Here is a 24,024-nt window from a genome sequence, read left to right as displayed (position 1 = left end):
ACCACATAGCATGCAGGATCTTAGTTCCCCAACGAGGGATTGAACCCTCACCCTCTGCATTGAGAGCTCAGAGTCTTAACCACTGGATCGCCAGGAATGTCCCTCTCCATCTTTAAAATGAGAATGATAGCATCTGCTTTATCCATATCCAAGGATCAGCAACATCAAATGAATTAACTAAAGTGCTTTCACAACTAAGTGACTGCAGAAGTGTATTCTGCCGCATGCCCCAGCTCAGATGCCATCTCCTGTGTGAAGTCTTCAGCGTTTCCATGAGAATTCTACCCCCTGCAGTCCTCTTCTCTGAACCTGTCATCTGCTGACTTATATTCCAGTTGTTTATACGCCTTTAAAAAAAATCTCCCCTGTGACATATCATGCACATAAACCACCACCTGATAGAGGAGGTAACCATTAAACATCTATGGAGTGTTTTGCACAGAGCTTTTGCTGCCTCTTGGTCAGTTTTATAAGTACAAGTAGGCAGTTGTGAAAGAATGAGAAGCCATCTGCTAGTTTTAAATAGCATAGTTTTATGTTTTAGAAGGTTTCCCTGGTGGCTCGGACAGTAAAGAATCTGCCTGGAGAAGGGAATGGCAACCCGTTCCAGTATTCTTGCCTGGGAAATCCCATGGATATAGGACCCTGGTGGGCTACAGCCTATGGGTTCACAGAGTCGGACACAATTAAGCACGCATTTATGGGCACTGAAAATGTTTTAGAAAGATATTTCTGGAGGGCCAGTGAAGGGTGAGCTGGAAGAGATGAGTAGAAAGACAGAAGCATTGTTGACACTGTGGAAGAAGACTGGGACCCCTTAGTCTCCATCCAACAACCTATTCTTTGATGTGGACACCAGACATTTTTGTCAGTCTGGGGCCAAATGCCCTGTAGCCCACACTCCACCCCTTTCTCTGTCCATGCAATTATTCTGGCAAGAATATTGGAGAGGGTTGCCATTTCTTCCTCCAGTGGATCTTCCTGACCCAGGGATCGAACCTGGGTCTGCTGCATCAGCAGCCGGGTTCTTCTTTACCACTGGCCACCTGAAAAGGCCCGCCTCCTGGATAGTCAAGCCAACACTGAACAGGAGCCAGGAGACCAGATGCAGATCCTGCAGTGGCCTAGCTATGAAATAGGGAGAACCTGAACCCTAGAATCTAGAAAGATGCTCAGGATCCATGGAACTTGGTAGCCAACAGGAGATAGGGGAGGTGGCTGAAGGCGTTAAGGTGGTGGATTTGGGGGTTTCTAGTTGGGGAAACTGAAGGTGCAGTTTGGGGGGATGAAAATAATCTAGAGTTGCTATTATATTCATAGCTTTGCTTACTATTTCAGTAGTATACTATATGCTGCATGCTGTGCTGTGCTTAGTTGCTCGGCCATGTCTGACTCTTTGCAACCCCATGGACCACACCTGCCAGGCTTTGTGGAAATGTCAAATGAGTAAGAAAAGCACAAAGAAGAAAGTAAAATTGCCCGAAATGCTAAAACCCAGTGAGAACATTTCCGTGACTCTCCTTCTGGTTCCACAGCTGGCTTTACTCATTGAACAGTTTGCCCAAGACATTTATGTAGGTCAATAAGTGTAGACCATCCAGGGGGCACACAGAGCCTGGAACCACAGGAGCCAAAATGGGAGAGGGCTTATGGGCAGGAAATGTGTTTCCCCAGAGATGTCCATAGAATTTGGCAGATAAAAAGCCAGTTGCCTTTATTTTCCTTCTCAGGTCTTCAGGGGCCTGGTAGTAACCAGATGGGTGGGAAGTGGAAGTGGCAGCGGCTTCCTGGGCTGCCCTCTGCCTTTGCACACGTCCACACCCCGCAGACCACGCCCTCATCTCCCATCAGACCTGCCCTCCTCCCTCCCTAGTGAAAGTCGAATACAACAAAGACTGCACAGTTCTCTGGAATTACGAGGAACCCCAGAGACCCTCTCCTAGGCCTCCTCCCACCTTCCGCTACCCCTGTTCATTTCGCACTCTCACCCTTTCTCTGCCCCCGCCCACCACCACCCCCCTCCCCCCATAGACTGTAAAGCCCTTTTTTGGTTGCACACGTTTTTTCTGTCCTTCAAATCAGTACCTGTCCAGATGACAATTCCCAGCCTCACTTATAAGAGAAATGCAAATGGAAACTATGGTGAGCTCGTGTTTTTCACCTGTCCACCTGGCAAAGATCATTACATTGAATAACACTATGTGGGCAGGGGCTTGGGGAGATGAGCTCCCTTGTGCATTGCTGGTAAGGGTGTAGACAGGGAGGTCTTTGGTAATACTCTCCAAAAGCCAGGGGTCCAGGGACTTCCCTGCTGGTCCAGCAGCTAAGACTCTGTGCTTCCAATTCAGGGGACCGGGTTTCGATCCCTGGTCCAGGAACTAGATCTCACATGCCACAATTAAGAGATCCTATGTGCTACAACTAAGGTATAGAGTAGCCAAATAAAATAAATATTTTTTTAAAAAGCCAAAGGTACATACCTTTGACCTAGCAGTTCCCTCTCAACTGGAAATAGGTCCTACAACTGTACTCAGACATGAGCAATGTGATGAGGATATTCATGGTGGCAAAAGACTGGGAAGCACCTGTATGTCTACGACTATGCAGCTGGTTAGAAGGTTGTGTTACCTTCATGCTGTGGACAGCGCAGGCTATTAAGAGAATGAGGCAGCTCTGCGTGTGCGGGTGTGTGATCAGCCCCACGTGCGCATGATGGTGGTGCACGGGCAGAGGCCATAGCAGGGCCGTGGCAGATGATTGTACCTGGAGGCAGGGGTTCACTGTCGGTGTATACCAGACGTGGCCACAGCAAGACCAGAGCCAGAGGGAGAGGAGAAGGGGTCAGGCAGGGGTCTGCCCAGGGAACAGATGGCCAGGTCTTCAACACAAGTCCCTGTGAAGAAGCTTCTTTCTCTATGATGTATCCATTGTCAGGCAGTGAGCACAGAAACTGCCTGGGCCCAGCAGCATGCTTGCATGCTAAGTCGCTTCCATTGTGTCAGGCTCTTTGCGACCCCATGGATTATAGCCTGCCAGGCTCCTCTGTCCATGGGATTCCCCAGGCAAGAATATTGGAGTGAAAAAAAAAAAAAAAGAATATTGGAGTGGGTAGTCATGCCCTCCTCCAGGGAATCTTTCCAACCCAGGGATTGAACCCACATCTCCTGTGGCTCCTGCATTGGAGGCAGATTCTTTACCGCTGAGTCACCAGGGAAGCTCCTGGGCCCAGCAGACACAAGGTAAAAGTCACTGCAAGAGGGTACATAGGACACAGGAGGTGCGTAACTCCAGACTTGGAAATGAGGACCTAAAAGCAGTTTGACTCTGACTTTTCTGGAAAGCCCAGGTCTCCATCCCAGAGGCCCCTTCACAGAGTGGGAGCCCCCATAGCTCTGGGGACAGAGTTCCCCTGCTCCCTCCAGAAGGAGGACACTGCAGTCAGGAAGACGTGCCTGGTTGAGTGTCCCGCTCTCCCTCAAGACCACTTCAGCTGAGAACCACACATGGCAGCCTCCCACCACCTGTGGACACAGCAAGCAGCCCCAGCCAATCATAAGCATCTCTTCCCCACCCTGCAGTCGGCGACTCACCGTGGGAGCTCACAGTCAGCCACAGTGGGAAGATTTTCACTATGAATACAAGCAAGTGCTGCAAAGCAGGCTTCATCTTTCTGTTTTCGCTTAGACAGCCAGTTGTTAAACATTTACCCATACAGGATCGCACCCCACAGAGCACCTGGAGATGAGTGAGGGGCTGAATCCTATTAATTAGCTCTTCCCTGCCCCTGGGAAAAGTGCGGGTAAGAGGCTCATTGCACAAAAATTACTACATTTTAGTGACGAAACACATATTTCCTGAGAGCGTGTCATGTGCCCGACCTTGGTCCTCTCCTGGGTGACCATTCCTGTAAATAAAAAACCCTTTATTCCCATTTTACTGGCGAGAAAGCAGAGGTTATTCAAGGTCAAGAAACGTCCTCAGGAACACAGCTCGGAAGTGGGGGTCAGATTTGAGCCCCTCAACTCAGGCTCCACTCCCTGGCACGCCCTGTGCTTTAGACGAGCATTTGATTTCTCTTCCATTGAAGGCCATCTGGTTTGGGTCCCAAGCTTCAGGCTGATGAAGTGAAACAGTCTCATTTTAAAAGGTGAGACGACCTAGTTCAGAGAGGTTAGAGAGAGTCTGGAACCCTGCTCTCTAAACTTTTGTGCTCTGTCCTTTCACCACTAAAAATTGGCCTCTGGTAGAGATATTTTTTAAAACAACTTTCTTCAGCTCTGGTGTTGTTCAGTTGCTAGGTCCTGTCCGTCTCTTTGCAACCCCATGGACTGCAACACGCCAGGCTCCTCTGTCCTCCACTATTACCTGGAGTTTGCTCAATATCCATTGAGTCAATGATACTATCTAACCATCTCATCCTCTGTCACCCCCTTTTCCTCCTGCCCTCAATCTTTCCCAGCATCAGGGTCTTTCCCGGTAAGTTGGCTCTTCGCATCAAGTAGCCAGAGTTTTGGAGCTTCAGCATCAGTCCTTCCAATGAATATTCAGGATTGATTTCCTTTAGTACTGACTGGTTTGATCTTGCTATCCAAGGGACTCTCAAAAGTCTTCTCCAGCACCACTGTTCGAAAGCATCAATTCTTTGGTGCTCAGCCTTCTTTATGGTCCAACTCTCATATCTGTACTTGACTACTGGAAAAAATATAGCTTTGACTATATGAAACCTTTGTTGGCAAAGTGATGTCTCTGCTTTTTAATATGCTGTCTAGGGTTGTCAAAGCCTTTCTTCCAAGAAGCAAGCTTCTTTTTATTTCATGGCTGCAGTCACCGTCCGCAGTGATTTTTTCAACCCAAGAAAATAAAATCTGTCTCTTGGGAGTTCCCTGGTGGTCCAGTGGTTAAGAATCTGTGCTTGCAATGTAGGGGGCACTGGTTTGATCCCTGTTTGGGGAACTAAGTTCGTACATGCTACAAGGTGTGGTCAAAAAAGGGAGAAAAAAATCTGGTAGGCAAAATGGCCAGATTCTCTGAATTGGGAGAGAAAGAGAATAGGTTGAGGCCATGCAGGAAAGAAGGGGAATTATTGGGGGAAAGGGCAGGAAATGGGTACTTATGGGGAAACTGAAACCCAGCCAGCCCACTCTTATTTTTGAGTTTACTCTATAGTCATGGAATGTTCTTGGAGCCCCTCTGCTGCCAGTGCACAGAGGGGCTCCAAAAATATTTATTGACTAAGTTGCTGTGACAGGTGCTAGAGAGACAAAATTCCCTTCCCTGGCTTAAAACACTAGCCACATGTGGTTCTAAATAACTTTTCCAAGGAAAATTGGGTCTGTCATATTAAGTTGAAAAGTCACTTATCATAGGGCTTTATAGATTTATTAATTGGATTTATTTGTAACAACTCACCTATCAACAAAACTTCAAGAAGGAACACAGCCATCTACACTTGAGCAAAACCAAAAAAGGTGGTTGTATTGGGGGTTTAGTGCTATTCAGAAAATTAAGCAGATGCAGAAACTAGTCATCTATAGATAAAGGAAATAAAGGATAAGAGTGTAAACCTTTTTTATACTTTGCTCCTGGAACTGTGTCTAATCCATCAAGTTTGGGAACCAGTTCTTCTAATGCATGCTCAGTCGCTCAATCGTGTCTGACTCTTTGCAACCCCATGGAGTATAGCCCACGAGGCTCATTTTCCATGGGACTTTCCAGGCAAGAATACTGGAGTGGGTTGCCATTTCTTCCTCCAGGGGATCTTCCAACCCAACAATCAAACCTGGGTCTCCGGTGTCTCCTGCATTGCACGCATATTCTTTACCACTGAGCCACTGGGGAAGCCAGTTTTTCTACTTCTTTCATTTTATCTTTTTCAGTGACTTTGTTTTTTAATTCAGCTGTTCCAGGTCTTAGTTGCAGTACTCAGGATCTTTGATCTTCCATTGTGGCGTGTAGGATCTTTTTTAGTTTTGTTGTTGTTCAGTCGCTCAGTCATGTCTGACTCTCTGCGACCCTATGAATTGCAGCACGCCAGGCTTCCCTGTCCTTCAGTATCCTGGAGTGTACTCAAACTCATGTCCATTGAGTTAAAGATGCCACTCAATCTTTCCCAGCATCAGGGTCTTTTCCAATGAATCGGCTCTTTGCATAAGGTTGCCAGAGTACTGGAGCTTCAGCTTCAGCATCAGTCCTTCCAATGAATATTCAGGGTTGATTTCCTTTAACATTAACTGGTTTGATCTCCTTGCTGTCCAAGGGACTCTCAAAAGTCTTCTGCAGCGCCACAATTCAAAACCATCTATTCTTCTGCACTCAGCCTTCTTTATGGTCCGACTCTCACATCCATACATAATTACTGGAAAAACCATAGCTTTGATATATGGACCTTTGTTGGCAAAGTGATGTCTTTGCTTTTTAATACATTGTCTAGGTTTGTCATAGCTTTTCTTCCAAGGAACAAACGTCTTTTGGCTATAGTCACCATCCACAGTGATTTTGGAGCCAAAGAAAATAAAATCTAAAAAAAAAAAAAGGAAAAGAAAATCTGTCACTGTTTCCATTTGTTTCCCATCTGTTTGCCATGAAATGATGGGACTGGTTGCCATGATCTTTGTTTTTTGAATGTTGGGTTTTAAGCCAGCTTTTTCCACTCTTCTCATTCACCTTCATCAAGAGGCTCTTTAGTTCTTCTTCGCTTTCTGGCATTAGGGTGGTGTCATCTGCATATCTGAGGTTATTGATATTTCTCCCAGCAATCTTGATTCCAGCTTGTGCTTCATCCAGCCCAGCGTTTCTCATGATGTATTCCTCATGTAAGTTCAACAAGCAGGGTGACAATATATAGTCTGGACGTACTCCTTTCCTAGTTTGGAACCAGTCCATTGTTCCATGTCTTGTTCTAACTGTTGCTTCTTGCCCTGCATACAGGTTTCTCAGAAGGCTGGTAAGGTGGTCTGGTATTCGCATCTCTTTAAGAATTTTTCCACAGTCTGTTGTCATCCATACAGTCAAAGGCTTTAGCATAGTCATTAAGCAGAAGTAGATGTTTTTATGGCATTCTCTTGCTTTTTCTATGATCCAGCGGATATTGACAATTTGATCTCTGATTCCTCTGCCTTCTCTAAATCCAGCTTGTATTTTTTTTGTTACAGCATGCATACTCTTAGTTGCAGTGTGTGGGATCTAGTTCCCTGACCAGAGATCAAACCCAGGCATCCTGCTTTGGGAGTGTGGTATCTTAGCCACTGGACCACCAGGGAAATCCCTATAATACAATTCTTGATGTTAAAAATCACCTTTAAAAGGGATCGGAGAGTGGATGGCCATCTGCCTTCAGGGTTGGGTCTCTGGCCTGTGTTCCTGGATGGCTGGCCCACCATATGATCTGGGAGGGAGGCTTGGGAAGGTCTTCTCTGTATTAAAAGGAGCCCAATTCTAGTGTCCCAGAATCTTCATTCACCATGAGGGACCAGAGAGGTAGGAAAGACTGGTCACCTAAGCTGATGAGCTTCTGATCCAACACATGAAAACCATGAGACAGGAAAGGTAGAGACAGGGGCCCTTTCTTTCTGTGCCAAGTCTGTCCCTCCCCACAAGGAGAAGAGGCATTTGGTGGAGTGAAGCTGACTTGCCTTCTGGCTTCCGGCTGTAAGGAGCCCCTAACTGGGAACACTGATGTTGTGTCTGTACCATGAGGCTTAGCTTCCTCTCTTGCCTGGACCTGCTTACAGGGTTTTCTGTGAGAACACTTAGATGGGGAGAATGTGGGCGTTGCCAAGAGTCCTGAGTGTCCTGTCTCTATCACAGCAAGTTTGGAACTGGGGGGCCTGGTGGGGAAGGAGCTGTCCCTACCTTCTGGGAGGCAGAGGGTTAATCTCCAGCGCTCATTGGCAGTTCTGCCTCTGGACAGGGCATGCTGGGATTTCCTCCCAGCTGTTTTGCATCATGAAGATTTGTGTGCTGGGGAAATTCCAGGGCACAGCTGCAATTAATCTGCTGCACGGTCTCCAGGCACAACACAGTTCTGCAGGCCCAGCGCCCCACCTCCCTCCAGGAGGAGGGCTCCGGTTCTCCAGTGAGAGACCCTACACAGGGACCCTTCCCCAGGCTGGACCTGAGCAGAAACTGCCCACCTGTGCTGTGGCTTAATTGTTCAGTTGTGACTGACTCTTTGTGACCTCATGGACCATAGCCTGCCAGGCTCCTCTGTCCCTAGGATTTCCTAGGAAGGAATATTGGAGTGGGTTGACATGCCCTCCTCCAGGGAATCTTCCCAACCCAGGGATAGAACTCAGGTCTCCCAAGTTGCAGGTGGATTCTTTACTGTCTGAGCCACCAAGAAAGCCCCTGCCCACCTGGCCAAGGGCTATCCCCATGGAGGGGCCTGGGGAGGGGCCCGAGATACTGAAAGGATCCCAGAACATTCAGAAAAAGAGCAGGAGCACCCTTTATAAATAATAAGGCCAAAATAACACTGATAGCGGGGCTTCCCAGGTGGCACTAGTGGTAAAGAACCTGCCTGCCAATGACGTAAGAGATGCAGGTTCGATCCCTGGTCAGGAAGGTCCCCTGGAGAAGGGCATGGTAAGCCACTCCAGTATTCTTGCCTGGAGAATTCTACGGACAGAGGAACCAGGCAGGCTACAGCCCATGGGGTTGCAAAGAGTCAGATGCAACCAAGCCCACAGGCAGGCAGTGCTGATAGCAACATTTGATAAAGACGTCAGCAAGGGAGGAAGGAAAGAAAACTATTCAGTCTCACTTAAGAATATAGAAGTAAAAATCTGAAAATATTCATGTTTAGCATTCCACAATACATACAAGTACAAACAAACCCCTGTGATCGAATAGGATTTACCTGGAGAATGCAAGGGTGCTTCAGTGTAAGGAAATCTGTTTCTAGGTATAATCTCCAGTCTGAGTCAAGTGAGAGAAACCACCTTTTCGGTAGATCCTAAGAGAAGTCAACATCTGCCCCAGTGAAAGAGATTTGAAAATAGGAATAGAATCATCCTTCCTTAACATAAAGACACATTCTAAACCACAGCCTCACTCTACTTAACTGAACCACAATACCACAATAGCAGATCTTCCTATATATATATATGTATATGTGTGTGTATAACTGAATCACTGTGCTATACACCTGAAACTGATGCAAAATTGTAAATCAACTATAAAAAAGTAGAGACAGGAAACTTCCCTGGTGGTTCAGTGGCTAAGACTCCACATTTCTAATGCCGGGGGCACCAGTTCGATACCTAGTTGGGGAACTAAGATCCTACATGCTGCACGGCCCAGCCAAAAGAAAAGAAAATTTAAAAAAAAAAACACTTTAACAACTTCAAGTGTGTTCCATGGAACCCTCACACACGGAAAAGAGTTTCCCAGATTCAGTAAGATTGGAAAGCTGCCTACCTAGCCTGTCTCAGAGAGTCACCGCACACAGCAGCATGTTAAGTAGCATTTGTAAATTGAGGGTTAGCAGTCCTCACCATTTGGGTCCTCACCATTCTTTCTGTTTTTTTGACACAAAAGAGAGTGCTTATCCCATAAGCGATGACTCTTGCTGTTGCTTGGCCATCGGTGCATTGAGGCCCCACAGGTCCCTTGTGCTCCATCCCAGTGAGCATCCCCTAGTAGGGAGGTGCTGAAGTCCGACCATGATACACTGGTCAGGAGCCAGCTGTGGCCAGTTGGACAGAGCTTAGGCTGGGCTTGGAGAAACCAGCAGTTTTCATTTGTCCACATGCCATCACTATGCAGAGCATCTAGGCTCAGCCACACATCTCTTAATCCCCAAGAACATGTTCTCCACCAATGAGTGATGAGCCCTGTGGGGCTGGCCGCTCGCACATGAGAATTACAGCCAAGAGAGATTTATTTCCGCTGAACATCAGGCTGAGCCTGACTTAGGAGTTTAGGAGTGCACAGCCACCTCCAAAGGTCTGGGGATGCGGTTGGGAAGGCTTACAAGGGGGTGTTGCTGGCTCCTTCTCTCCCAACCTGTGGTGCTGAGAAGCTCAGCTGTCCCTTTAGAACGCTCCTTTCTTCGGAATTATGATGCAGAGATATTCCATGACACCAAGCTACAGGGGCTCCAGCTCTTACAGGTCTCTCCGCACTCCTTACCCCCACCACTGGTTTCAAAATCTTAAAAAAAAAAAAAACAGCCAAAGAGTAGAAAGAGGGAAACAACAGCCCTCCATTTCCCTACCTTTTGGAATGAACTGTTTCTGAACACAGGCACGCCCATGTGCCACACCCTCAACCTCCATGATCGGCTGGAGCTGGAAGGGTCCTGCAAAGATGAATTCTATTCCCGGAACCCCCTCTCCACAGCTGCCTGACTGATCTGTAAGGAGCCAGACTTCAGCGGTGGACCAGGCTAAAGATCTTTAGCCACCCTCCAAGCTTCCAGGTTTCAGTTATAATTAGTGAGTGAGAGTGGGCCCTGTGTGCGGGAAAGGAATCCCTCAGTGTTGGTGGGAATGTAAGTTGGAGCAGCTACTCTGGAAAAAACTAAAAACGGAGTTACCTTATGATCCAGCAATCCTACTCCTTAGGCATATATCTGGAGAAAACTGTAATTTGAAAAGATACATGCACCCCCACATTCATAGCAGCACTATTTACAGTAGCCAAGACCAGGCAGCAACCTTAACATCCGTTGACAGATAAATGGATAAAGAGGATGTGGTACATATACACTATGGAATATTGTTGTTGTTGTTCAGTTGCTAAGTCATGTCTGACTCTTTTCGGCCCCATGGACTATAGCCAACCAGGCTCCTCTGTTCATGGGATTTTCTAGGCAAGAATACTGGAGTGGGTTTCCATTTCCTTCTCTGGGGGATCTTTCCAACCCAGGGTCAAACCTGCTCTTTACCTGAGCAGATTCTTTACCCGAGCCACCTAAGAAGCCCACGATGAAATATTACTCAGCCATAAAAAATAGTAAAACAATGCTATTTGCAGCAATATAGATGGACCTTAGATATTATCATAGTAAGTGAAGTAACTCAGACAAAGACAAATATTATATGATATCCCTTATATGGAAATCTACAATATGATACAAATGAACTTACTTACAAAACTAAACAGACTCACAGACATAGAAAATAAACTTATGGTCACCAAAAGGGAAAGGGGGTGGGAGAGGGCTAAATTAGGAACTTGGGAGTAGCCGATACAGACTGCCATGTACAAAATAGACAGAGTCCTACTGTCCAGCACAGGGAGTTATATTCAATATCTTATAATAACCTATAATGAAAAAGAATACACACACACACACATACATACATAGTCAGTTTTGCCCCTCCCAGAGATATTTGGTGAAGTTTGGAAATTTGGCAAAGTCTGGAGACATTTTTGGTTATTATAACCAGGCAGAAGAGTGAGTGCTACTGGTATTCAATAGGTAGAAGCCAGGGATGCTGCTAAACATCTTCAAATGCACAGGACAGCCCCCACTACAAAGAATTCTGTAGCCCCAAATGTCAATGGTGCCACAGTTGAGAAACTGCAAGAATCCTACAAGCTTGCTATGTCTACCAGCCCATAAGCTAAGCAGATAGTATTCTTAAAGAGCCCAAACTCCAGCACTGTCCCAAATCAGGATTCAGATCAATTCCTCTGCACCACCCCAACATGCGTGTCTAAGAAAGCAACAAGAGTGAAGAGTGTTCGGTGTTGACCCTCGTGACTGTAGACAGGGAACCAGATGCTGGAAGAGTTGATGGATTTTAGGAACACTGGTGTTTCATGTGGCGGGGGGTAAATTTGGAACACTTCACCTGGTATTTGTGGTTGTAGAGAAACAAGTGTGATAATCAGTACTCAACATGCAAGCTCTGGCCACCTCAAGAGTCCCTACAGTAATACATTGCCATGTATGTATTCATTCAGCTTCTGGGTGGCCAGCCCTGTTTGAGACATAAAAGGAGAGAAAAAAAACCCATCAGAGCCAAGAAAAGGCTATGGGGGGCAATGGAATGTTCCAGAAGATTGTGTTAAGAAAAGCTTTATGAATCATGTTGTGGTGAGGAGTGTGGGATTTGAAGTCAAGAGACCTCAGCTCCAGCTTTTCATAACGTGGGCAAGTCATCTGCCCTGAATTTACTTCCATTAGCTCGTCTTGCAGTTTAAGACAGCCACCCCAGCATGTCATAGCAGAGTTGTCATGGAAGTTAAACTGTTTTACATATGTAAGTCTGCTGTGAAAACTGTCAGGGTGGCACAAAAGTTATTCACTGAGGAAATGAGTTTTTACTAATGATACATTTGTCCAGTGCCGTTGACTTGCCAAAGGCATTTAAATCGCAGTTAGTTCATCTAGGAAATGTAGGCTCTGAGAAGGGAAATAAATGAGTGGGGGTGTAAAGGAAGGAAGCAAATAAGATAGGCAGAAGGTAGGGACAAAGATGACACTCAGCTGGGGGAGAGGCAGGAGACCAGAGGGCTCAGAGTGGACCTGTCCTTATTCACGAGGTCCCCATTCATTTCCACCTCCCATGGCCGGGCCCACTTGGCCCACCCCAGCTGCTGTCTGTCCACTCCCTGGGCCTTAGCTAATGTGTCCTTGGGTTGTGATTCCTGCCTGTGGACACCTTGTGGCAAGTCCAGCCCCTGCCCTCTCAGTCATATTTTTGTGGTTGATGGAGAGCAAAGGGGTACTACCCAACCTCCTTTCCTGACCTCTGCTCAGAGCTCAAGGCCAAGTCATGATTTTATTCCCCAGTCCCAAAACTGAAGCAAGGGGGTAATTCAAAGACTTCTTTCTGTCTCCCTGGGGAAACATTTCCTGGAGCCATCACTTCCCATGAGGGCTCAAATTTTCAAAGTAACCTCAAGAATTCTGCAAAGAGCCTGCAAGGCTGGTCTGCTGCCCAGAAGCACTGTATCAGTGTTGACACTAAGCCAGCATGTGTGTTTTGCTCCCGGCAAAGATTAATGGTTTGCTTATGAAAATAATAGCTGCCATTTATCAAATGCCATCCATGGGCACAGGATTGTGTTCAAGACTTGACATTGTCCCTAATCCTTCCAACAACCTGTCAAGTTAGTGATAATCACCTTGCTCTATGGATGAAGAAACTGAGGTTCAGAGTTGTTAAGACACTTATCCAGGGTTACACAGCATAATCAGCAGAGTGAGAACCTGAGCCCATGAACACCCGACTCCAGAGCCCCTCACTGCCTCTCTACCCACTCTCTCCCAGGCTCTTGCCCAAGACTACTAGGCTGGTGTTAATCACTTTTCATTTAAAGTGCATGTGTGAGTGTGTGTGTGTGTGTTAGGGACTGTTTGGTTGGCGTTTTTGCAGTGATGCATGGGAGAGGGCAGGATACTGGAAAATCTTTTCATGATCAAGAAACACTACAGCGAAGTAAAGATCCACATCCTTAATAAGGACAGATATTCCCCGTGACCCTGGAGGTGTCAGGCAGATCGTTTGTATTCCTTCATTCCCCAGATTGCTCTGGAGAGGCTGTTTCCTGGGGAGTGTTGTGTGTGATGCTGTGAGAGATGGAACTGAACAGGCAGGATCACCGTCTTGGAGCCCTGGGTCCCCTGACGAGTCTTGCTGTCTCACACCTAATGACTCTCAGCAGTAGGGGCTTTGAATATTACACTTTGGTTAGTTGTGCTGTCACGTGTTTACCCCAAAATGATGCAGGGGCTGGTGGCGGTAGCGGTGTCGATATATGCTCTACTCTGCTCCGATCTCTGGACACTGACCCAGTAAGGAGCACGCAGGTCGAATGAAGCTTGGTGTCTGCCCCCCAGCCCCTGGCCCCAGCTCACGTGGAGCTCTTTCGTGGCCCCCTCTCACCAGCCACATTGTTTTCTGTCCCCTGTGTAGTACCTGCAGATGAAATGGCCGCTCCTCGATGTCCCCGCCAGCGCCACAGTCAAGGACGCCCGGTCACCGTCCCCAGCACACTTGGTAAGTCTGTTCTTCTTAAAGCACAGAAGGGACACTCTCACTGACCTTGTCCCATATCACTGCCTCCACCTTCCCGAAGGTCTAGCAGCGTTGCCCCAAGTGTGTGAGCCAGACGGTCAGGAGTGCAGCAGTTAGAGTGTTGCCTTTGCATGTCCCTACCACTCTTCCACTAACACCTCGGCACACGCACACACCACCCAGGATGTCATGAGCTCAGAAATGCCAGCCCTGCCCCTGGCTTGTATTGGTCCTCCTCCGCCGCCCCTCCACCTTGGCAGCCCAGTTCTCTCTCTCCCACTAGAGCTCGGTTCACAGCCCTCACTTCCTCTTCGGAGCTGCACAGCAACAGTTGAAGAGGCTGTTCTGTACAGGATGTTATAGGAAAGAATCAATTAAAATATATGCAAACAAAAATCCCTAGAGGCAACCAACGTCTTTCTACCAATGTCCGAGGCGACACGGTCACAAAGGAGGGTCTGGAGGGTCCTGGGAGGAGGTGCAGTGTGATCTGTCTCCTCATCTCAGGGTTTGCAACAGACTGAAATTGATGGGCTAGGAGATGCTCCCAGCTAGGACCCTGTATCCCTCTTTCCCAGGCTTTCTTAGGAGCTTGGGGCAACCCACATGCCCCACAAGCTGACTAGTGTTGTTCTAGTGCAGTGAGTCTCAGAAACACAGAGCACACAGGTAGAAGGGAGACCTTGGAATATATGATGCTTCTAAAACTTAATTCTGTAAAATTTCAATGGTTTTCCTCACTCACACTCCTCCTTCCACCACGCTGGGTTGTTTGCAAGCAAATCCCAGATGTAGAATTTCATCTCATTCATATTTCATCTCCTCTTATTTTAAGATCTCCTGACAGTCTTTTTTCATTAAAAGCTTAGAATCCAGTGCAGGAGATGCAAGAGATGTGGGTTCGATCCCTGGGTCAGGAAGATCCCCTGGAGGAGGAAATGGCAACCCACTCCAGTATTCTTGCCTGGGAAATCCCATGGTCAGAGGAACCTGGCAGGCTACAGTCCATGGGGTTTCAAAGAATCAGACATGACTGAGCAACTGAGCACACAGCATAACTATCAAGTATACATCAATAAAAAATAATAATTTTTTTAAAAAGCTTAAAGAATTTAGAATTTAGTTGAGGAGAAGGAAGGTATCTCTAGAGAGATAAGTCACGGCACGGTGAGCTTGTATGATTTCCAGTAATCGTGAGACCAACTTCCAGGGTCTGAGCCCTGGGTAGTTTACAGACCAATGTCCTGTGTAGTTCTCAGGTGACTGTCACAGCCATCCAGAACAGGCTGCCCTGAGAGGTTCCATGGCCCGTCACCAAGACCTGAGCAGCCTAAAGAACATGCCCCACGGGGAGGGGGGACAGGCCTGGAAGTTGCCTGTGACCCTCTAGATTCCAAGACAACTGTTGATGGCCAAGTGCGAGGTGCAGGTGCCCACTAGTGGCCAGTCGGGGACAGGGCATCCCAACGACCCCCATCACCACCACAAAACTGGCTTGTCCCCTCCCAGCACAGCCATCTGTCTTTATTTCTTTTTTTTTAAATTTTTTTAAAAAATTTATTTATTTGTCGATGCTGTGTCTTCATTGCTGCACAGACTTTTCTCTAGTTGCAACGAGCAGGGGCTACTCTTAAGCTGTGGTGTTCAGGCTTCTCATGGCAGTGGCTTCTCCTGTTGCAGAACACAGGCTCTCAGAGCATTCGGGCTTCAGTAGTTGCAGCTTCTGAGCTCTAGGGTGCAGGCTCAGGAGTTGTGGCACAGAAACTTAGTTGTTCCGAGGCACGTGGAATCTTCCCAGACCTGGGATTGAACTCAAGTCTCCTGCACTGGCTGGTGGATTCTTTAGACTGAGCCACCAGGGAAGCCCTCTTTCAGTGTTTCAAATCCTTGCTGATGGCCCCATCCATCCTGTGGCGCATCCCCATCCAGCGTCCTTCACATCCTATCTGCATATCTTCAAAAATCTCCATCTGCATTCAGAGGAGGTGAATTATTTTTAAAACAAGCACATGGACTCTTTGAGTTTGCCATCCCACCTGCTGCACAGAGTGATCCAGCTCTGAAAAATAAAACAAAAAGCCTGCCACCAGCCCTCCTCTTCCTCCTATATTTCCCTTCTAATATTCACCACCCAACTTCACACAAGAGCTAGACCTTCCACCTCCATTCCTGATCTGTTTACCATCTAATACCTAACAGCGTTCATTTGCCCACCTTTTCTCAATCCTCTGCTTCCTATCATTCTTTTGTTGGCCCCAGCTGCTGCTGCTGCTGCCGCTAAATCACTTCAGTCATGTCGGACTCTGTGCGACCCCATAGATGGCAGCCCACCAGCCTCCCCCATCCCTGGGATTCTCCAGGCAAGAACACTGGAGTGGGTTGCCATTTCCTTCTCTAAGCATGAAAGTGAAGTCACTCAGTCGTGTCTGACTCTTAGCGACCCCATGGACTGCAGCCTACCAGGCTCCTCCATCCATGGGATTTTCCAGGCAAGAGTACTGGAGTGGGGTGCCATTTCCTTCTCCTGTTGGCCCCAGGAGACTGTATTAATTGTTGTTCAGTCACTATGTCCTGTCCAGCTCTTTGCGACCCCATGAACTTCAGTGCACCAGGCTTCTTTGTCCATCACTATCTCCCTGAGTTTGCTCAAATTCATGTCCATTGAAATCAGTGATGCCATCCAACCATCTCATTCACTGTTACTCCCTTCTCCTCTTGCCTTCAGTCTTTTCCAACATCGGGGTCTTTTCCAATGAGTCGGCTCTTTGCATCAGGTTGCCAAAGTATAGAAGCTTCAGCTTCAGCATCAGTCTTTCCAATGTATGAATATTCAGAATTGGTTTCCTTTAGGTTTGACTGGTTTGATCTCCTTGCAGTCCAGAGGACTCTGAAGAGTCTTCTCCAGCACCACAGTTTGAAAATGTCAATTCTTCGGCACTCAGTCTTCTTTATGGTCCAACTCTCTCATCCATTCACGGGTATTGGAAAGGCTATAGCTGTATTAATATACATTACCACATTTTTTTGCCCTCTCTATGATTCCATTTTTTTTAGACCCTTTTCCTCAAATAAATCAACTACTCATCCTCACTTATTATCTCCGTTTAAGTGACATAAAAATACATGAAATTCGTAAACTCTCCACAAGGTTCTCTACTCATAGCATCCACCGCCAGACAAACCTGCAGTCACTGAGAGACATCTTAGCACAGCTGGTGGAGCAGGGGCTCATGTTATGTCTGAGAGTGGAAAACCATGAATAGTGGATACATTACATTGTAGATAGAAAAATAGATACTTTTCTAGGAAGTTGTATATTATCACACTCTGTACTCTCATACAGAAAAGCAGAAAAACAGGCCTCAAAAGCTTAAAGAAAACTTCACAGGAGAAAACCTTACTTAATATTCCAGAAAATGGAAGGAGACCACCGTTTTCCATTTTCAAGTCAGAGCTTCTCATTCTGTTATCTGAGATACACGTGTGTGTGAATAGGAGCCAAACCTGAAATGCCCAGGGAGGACGATGTGTGTTGGAGATTGTGTAATAAAGTGGGTTTGAATCCCAGCACTGCCACTTCCTACTTGTGAAGCTTCAGGAAATTACCTCATCTCTCTTTGCTTTGGTTTCCTCGTCTATAAAATAGGTATTAGAAGAAGATTTGACCTCAGAGTTGTGTGAAAATGAGCCCATGCATTGTAATGAGTTTAGAATTGTGCCTTGCACAAAGTAAGCTCCAATAACTGCTAGCTTGCTACTATACCACCACCACCGCCTCTCAGTTCAGTTCAGTCACGACTGAGTGGACTTTGCGACCCCATGGACGGCAGCACGCCAGGCTTCCCTGTCCATCACCAACTCCCGGAGCTTGCTCAAACTCATATCCATCGAGTCGGTGATGCCATCCAACCATATCATCCTCTGTCATCCCCTTCTCTTCCTGCCTTCCACCTTTCCCAGCATCAGGGTCTTTTCCAATGAGTCAGTTCTTCACATCAGGTAGCCAGAGTATTGGAGTTTCAGCTTCAGCATCAGTCCTTTCCATGAATATTCAGGACAGATTTCCTTTAGGATGGACTGGTTGGATCTCCTTGCTCTCCAAGGGATTCTCAAGAGTCTTCTCCAATACCACAGTTCAAAAGCATCAATTCTTCAGTGCTCAGCTTTCTTTTTGGTCCAACTCTCACATCCATACATGACTACTTGAAAAACCACAGCTTTGTCTAGACAGACCTTTGTTGGCAAAGTAATGTCTCTGCTTTTTAATGTGTTGTCTAGGTTGGTCATAGCTTTTCTTCCAAGGAGCAAGCATCTTTTAATTTCATGGATGCAGTCACCATCTGTGGTGATGTTAGAGCCCAAGAAAATAAAGTCTGTCACTGTTTCCATTGTTTCCCCATCTATTTGCCATGAAGTGATGGGAGCAGATGTCACGATCTTCGTTTTTTTTAATATTGGGTTTTAAGCCAGCTTTTTCAGTCTCCTCTTTCACTTTCATCAAGAGGCTTTTCTGTTCCTCTTCACTTTCTGCCATGAGGGTGGTGTCATCTACGTATCTGAGGTTACTGATATTTCTCCCATCAATCTTGATTCCAGCTTGTGCTTCATCCAACCCAGCATTTCGCATAATGTATTCTGCATATAAGTTAAATAAGCAGGGTGACAGCCTACAGCCTTGACATACTCCTTTCCCAATTTGCAACCAGTCTTTTGTTCCATGTCCAGTTCTAACTGTTGCTTCTTGACCTGCAATACAGATTTCTAAGGAGGCAGGTAAGGTGGTCTGGTATTCCCATCTCTTGAAGAATCTTCCACAGTTTGTTGTGATCTAAGCAGTCAAAGACTTTGGCATAGTCAATAAAACAGAAGCAGATGTTTTTCTGGAATTCTCTGGCTTTTTCTATGATCCAACTGATGTTGGCAATTTGATCTCTCGTTCCTCTGCCTTTTCTAAATCCAGCTTAAACATCTGGAAGTTCACGGTTCATGTACTGTTGAAGCCTGGCTTGGAGAATTTTGAGGATTATTTTGCTAGTATGTGAGAGCAGTGCAATTATGTGGTAGTTTGAACATTCTTTGGCATTGCCCTTCTTTGGGATTGCCCACCACCTCTAGCACTGCTATTAATAAGAGAGGGAAAGAACAATTAAAATACTGTTATGGGAAGCTGCTATATAGAGCACAGGGAGCTCATTGCAGTGCTCTCTGATGACCTAGAGTTGTGGAATGGGAGGAGTGTTTGGGGAGAGGGGTTATATGTATACATATAGCTGATTCACTTTGTTGCACAGCAGAAACGAACACATTATAGGTAATTATACCTTAATTTAAAAAAAAAAAAAATAGGGACTTCCCCTGTGGTTCAATGGCTAAGACTCCATGTTCACAATGCAGGGGGCCCAGGTTCCATCCCTGGTCAGGGAACTGTATCCCACATGCCGCAACAAAGCAGCTGAGACCTTACACAGCCAAATAAATTTAAAAATATATTTTTAAAAAATAATAAAATCTGAAAGAAATTAAATAAATTATTGTTGGGATTTCTCTGGTAGTCCAGTGGTTTAGAATCTACCTTCCAATGCAAAGGACACAGGTTCGATTCCTGGTCAGGGAACTAAGATCCCGTGTGCTACAGGATGACTAAGCTCACATGCCACAGCGAAGATTCCTCATGCCTCAACTAAGACCCGATGCAGGCAAATAAATAAATAAGGATTTTAAAAATTAAAAATAAAAATACAGTTTATTTAGCAGACTAAGAGGTGATGAATTTTGAAATTAGATACCAGACCAAACAGAGACATTACACAGATAATAGAGATAATAAGCCTATAGAATTTAGCATCAGTGCTCCCAAGAATATGATTAAACTGGTCTGGGTTGGGGCTATAGGTATCTTAGTTTATCAGCGGCAAGCCAGAAGATTCTCTGGAAGATTCCCAGCGGCAGCCAGAATTGCAGCCTCACTACAAACAGAGGCAAAAGGGAAGCAGAAACCAGAAAACATTCCAGTCTACTGTCGGCCAGGTTTTCTAGGCTGGAAGTGTCAGCAGGTAACCAGGTTACCGGAAGTAGTTGGAGGTTTGGACACTTTTTTTTTTTTTTAGAAAAATGAAAACACTTGATTATTAAATTTCTTTTGGAATCATGAGCGAAATATTTTAAGATGAGTTTGGCCCTGGGGAAAGGGCAAGTAAAGGAAACAGCCTGCATACTTGGAGAGATGTAGTGAGTCATGTTGAAGCTGCCTGTTGAGGGAATGCATATAAACAAGCCGTAACGGGGCCAGGCTGGGGATGGAGTTAAGTGTTATTACCACTTGAATTTGTGTGCCTTCAAAACAAGCTCTAATAACTCAGGAGTAATGTCTGATTATTGCATGTGGACTGTTATCCTGACCCCTCATTGTGGCCCCACATACCTTGTCCCTTCTTAGGCCCTCCACTCTCTCCATGGAACATGGTAACCAACCACACAAAGCAAATAAATTGGTTTGCAGAGTATAACCAACTCAAGATAAAATTCACTCTGTTTTGTTCATATTTATTTATACAGCACCTGTCATAATGCCTGGCAGAACAGATTCTCAGGGAGCATTTATGAATGGTTGGAGAATCAGCGATCTGGGGACAGGTGGATGCCCGCCTCTGAACCCCTCTCTGCCCCTGAGTCCAGTTTCTCTTCACATTCAGGATTTTTAAGTAAATCTTTTTTAAAAATCTTTTTTATTTTTTGGCCCTGTCATGAGGCATATGGAATCTTAGTTCCCCAACCAGGGAGAGAACCCAAGGCCCCTGCCTTGGAAGCATGGCATCAGTTCTAACTACTGGGCCACCACAGAAGTCCCTAATTAAATTATTTTGAAACCAGAAAAGTAATATATGTATGTGTATAATGGTGGCTTCCTAGTTGGCACTACTAGTAAAGAATCTGCCTGCAATGCAGGAGACCTGAGTTCGATCCCTGGCTTCGGAAAATGCCCTGGAGGAGGGCATAGCAACCCACTCCAGTTTTCTTGACCTGAGTATTCCATGGACAGGGGAGTCAAACATGACTGAGCAACTAACACACACAATATATTTTGTGGATTATTGTCTAATTCACAGTATATTTTGAAACTTTGGTAAATGTCCCAGTCATGTCTGTTGAGATGTGTGTTGTTCTTGGTCCAGAGTTCAACCCAGGATCACAAATTACATCTCACTGACATGTCTTTTAGTCTCTTTTAATGTCCCAGATAAGAAAGCCTTCCTAAGTGATCAATGCAAAGAAATAGAGAAAAACAATAGAATGGGAAAGACTAGAAATCTCTTCAAGAAAATCAGAGATACCAAGGAAACATTTCATGCAAAGATGGGCACAATAAAGGACAGAAACAGTATGGACCTAACAGAAGCACAGGATATTAAGAAGAACTGGCAAAAATACACAGAAGAACTATACAAAAGAGATCTTAATGACCCAGATAACCACGATGGTGTGCTCATTCACCTAGAGACAAACATTCTGGAATTCAAAGTCAAATGGGCCTTAGGAAGCATCACTACGAACAAAGCTGGTGGAAGTGATGAAATTCCAGCTGAGCTGTTTCAAATTCTAACAGATGATCCTATGAAAGTTGCTGCACTCAATATGCCAGCAAATTTGGAAAACTCTGCAGTGGCCACAGGACTGGAAAAGGTCACTTTTCATTTCAATCCCAGAGAAAGGCAATGCCAAAGAATGTTCAAACTGCCACACAATTGCACTCATCTCACACGCTACCAGAGTAATGCTCAAAATTCTCCAATCTAAGCATCAACAATACATGAACCGAGAGTTTCCAGATGTTCAAGCTGGATTTAGAAAAGGTAGAGGGAAAAAAACAAAAAAAATTAGAAGAACCAGAGATCAAATTGCCAATATCCGTTGGATCATAGAGAAAGCAAAAGAATGACATAAAAACATCTACTTCTGGTTCTTTGACTATGCTAAAGCCTTTGACTGTGTGGTTCCTTGCAAACTGGGGAAAATTCTTTAAGTGATGAGAATACCAGATCACCTTACCTGCCCTCCTGCAAAATCTGTATGCAGGTCAGGAAGCAACATTTAGAACTGGACATAGAACAACAGACTGGTTCCAAATTGGGAAAAGAGTATGTCAAGGCTGTATATTGTCACCCTGCTTATTTAACTTACATGCAGAGTACATCATGAGAAATGCTGGGCTGGATGAAGCACAAGCCGGAATCAAGATTCCCAGGAGAGATATCAATAACCTCAGATATGCAGATGACACCGCCCTAATGGCAGAAAGCAAAGAAGAACTTTAGTTCTCTTTAGAGCCTCTTGATGATAGCAAAAGAGGAAAGTTAAAAAGTTGGCTTAAAACTCAACATTCAAAAAAAAGCAGAGACATTACTTTCCCAACAGAAGTCTGTCTTGTCAAAGCTACTATTTTTCCAGTAATCATATATGGATGTGAGAGTTGGACCATAAAGAAAGCTGAGCACCAAAGAATTGATGCTGTTGAACTGTGGTGTTGGAGAAGATGCTGGAGAGTCCCTTGGACAGCAAGGATATCAAACCAGTCAATCCTAAAGGAAATCAATCCTGAATATTCATGGGAAGGACTGATGCTGAAACTAAAGCTCCAATACTTTGGCCACCTGATGCAAAAAGAGCTGACTCATTAGAAAAGACCCTGATGCTAGGAAAGGTTGAAAGCAGGAAGAGAAGGGGACAACAGAGGATGAGATGGTTGGATGGCATCACCGACTCAATGGACGTGAGTTTGAGCAAGCTCCAGGAGTTGGTGGTGGACAGGGAAGCCTGGCGTGCTGCAGTCCATGGGGTAGCAAAGAGTCAGACACAACTGAGCAACTGAACTGACTGATCTGAATCTCCCAGAGTTCCTTAGCCTTTGTTTTTACTGACCTTGACATCTTTGGAGAAGTACAGACTAGCTATTTTGTGGAACATCCCTTCATCTGGGTGTATCTGAGATTTCCTCGTGGTTAGATTCTGGTTGTATGTTTTGGCAAGAACACGACCACATTCAGGTGTCCCTCTCAGTGCCTCACATCAGGAGGCAGGTCTGTGATGTCCATTTGTCCCAATGTCGGTGATGTTGGCTTGGATCATTTAATTAAGGTAATGTTTGACATGTGTTTTCTCTTTGAGGTTGTTCTTTCCTTTTGTACTTAATAAGTCGCTCTTTAGGCAGAAGCTGTATGCTGCTTGGAAGCTGCATAAATGCCCTGTTTCTTATTAAATTTGCACCCGTAATTCATGGCATGCCTTTGTAATTATCTACTGCCATCATTCCTTTATTAGTTTCTGCCACTGAGATTTAGCTTGGGGGAAACCTTATTCATATCTCCCAGGCTTCCCTGGTGTCTTGGTAGTAAAGAATCCACCTACCAATGCAGGAGATGCGGGTTCAGTCCCTGGGTCGGGAAGATCCCCTAGAGAAGAAAAGGACAAACCACTGCAGTAATCTTGTCTAGGAAATCCCATGGACAGAGGAGCCTGGCAGGTTATAGTCCATGGGGTCACAGAGTCGGATATGAGTTAGCAACTAAACAACAATTCATATTTCCCAGTTCATTACTCTTAGTGTAGAGCAAAGTGGACATTGGCAAGTCAAGTCTGTACATTGATGACACAAAAGAAAAAGAGGAGACAACTGAAAAACAGTCTACAAATAGTGTTCCTTAAGAGGAGACCACAACCAGTAAAAACAACAGGCAATAAGAGAAGAAAACAAAGCTGATCTTTAAAAGAAAAGACTAGGGACTTCCCTGGCAGTCCAGTGGTTAAGACTCCTCAATTCCATTGCAAGGGGATGGGTTCGTTTCCTGGTTGGGGAACTAAGATGCTGCACTGCACAGCCTAAAAATAAATAAATAAAAACTCAAGTGTACGGCTTGAAAGTGCTCACCTGAATTCTACAAAGTAAATGAAAATTTATGTGAACTTAGACACATCCTGGCAACAATGAGAATTGTAAGGGTTTAATTTTTTTTTTTCCCCTTATAAGCATCTATGCAGGGCTTCCTTGGTGGCTCAG

The 24,024-nt window shown here is 45.5% G+C and overlaps 1 protein-coding gene across 1 annotated transcript in view; it reads left to right on the top strand.

Moving 5' to 3' along the window:
- TCF7L1 (transcription factor 7 like 1) overlaps window positions 1-24,024 on the top strand; it is a 202,568-nt gene that overhangs the window by 160,653 nt on the left and 17,891 nt on the right. The window contains exon 4 of the mRNA XM_027555562.1: window positions 13,872-13,955. Within this exon, the coding sequence (XP_027411363.1) occupies window positions 13,872-13,955 (84 nt within the window). The remainder of the gene's footprint in view (window positions 1-13,871; window positions 13,956-24,024) is intronic.

Source organism: Bos indicus x Bos taurus, chromosome 11 (assembly GCF_003369695.1).
Source record: "Bos indicus x Bos taurus breed Angus x Brahman F1 hybrid chromosome 11, Bos_hybrid_MaternalHap_v2.0, whole genome shotgun sequence".
NCBI classification, from domain to species: Eukaryota; Metazoa; Chordata; class Mammalia; order Artiodactyla; family Bovidae; genus Bos; species Bos indicus x Bos taurus.
Note: the sequence above shows the minus strand (reverse complement) of the source record. Positions and strands in the feature narration are given on the sequence as shown.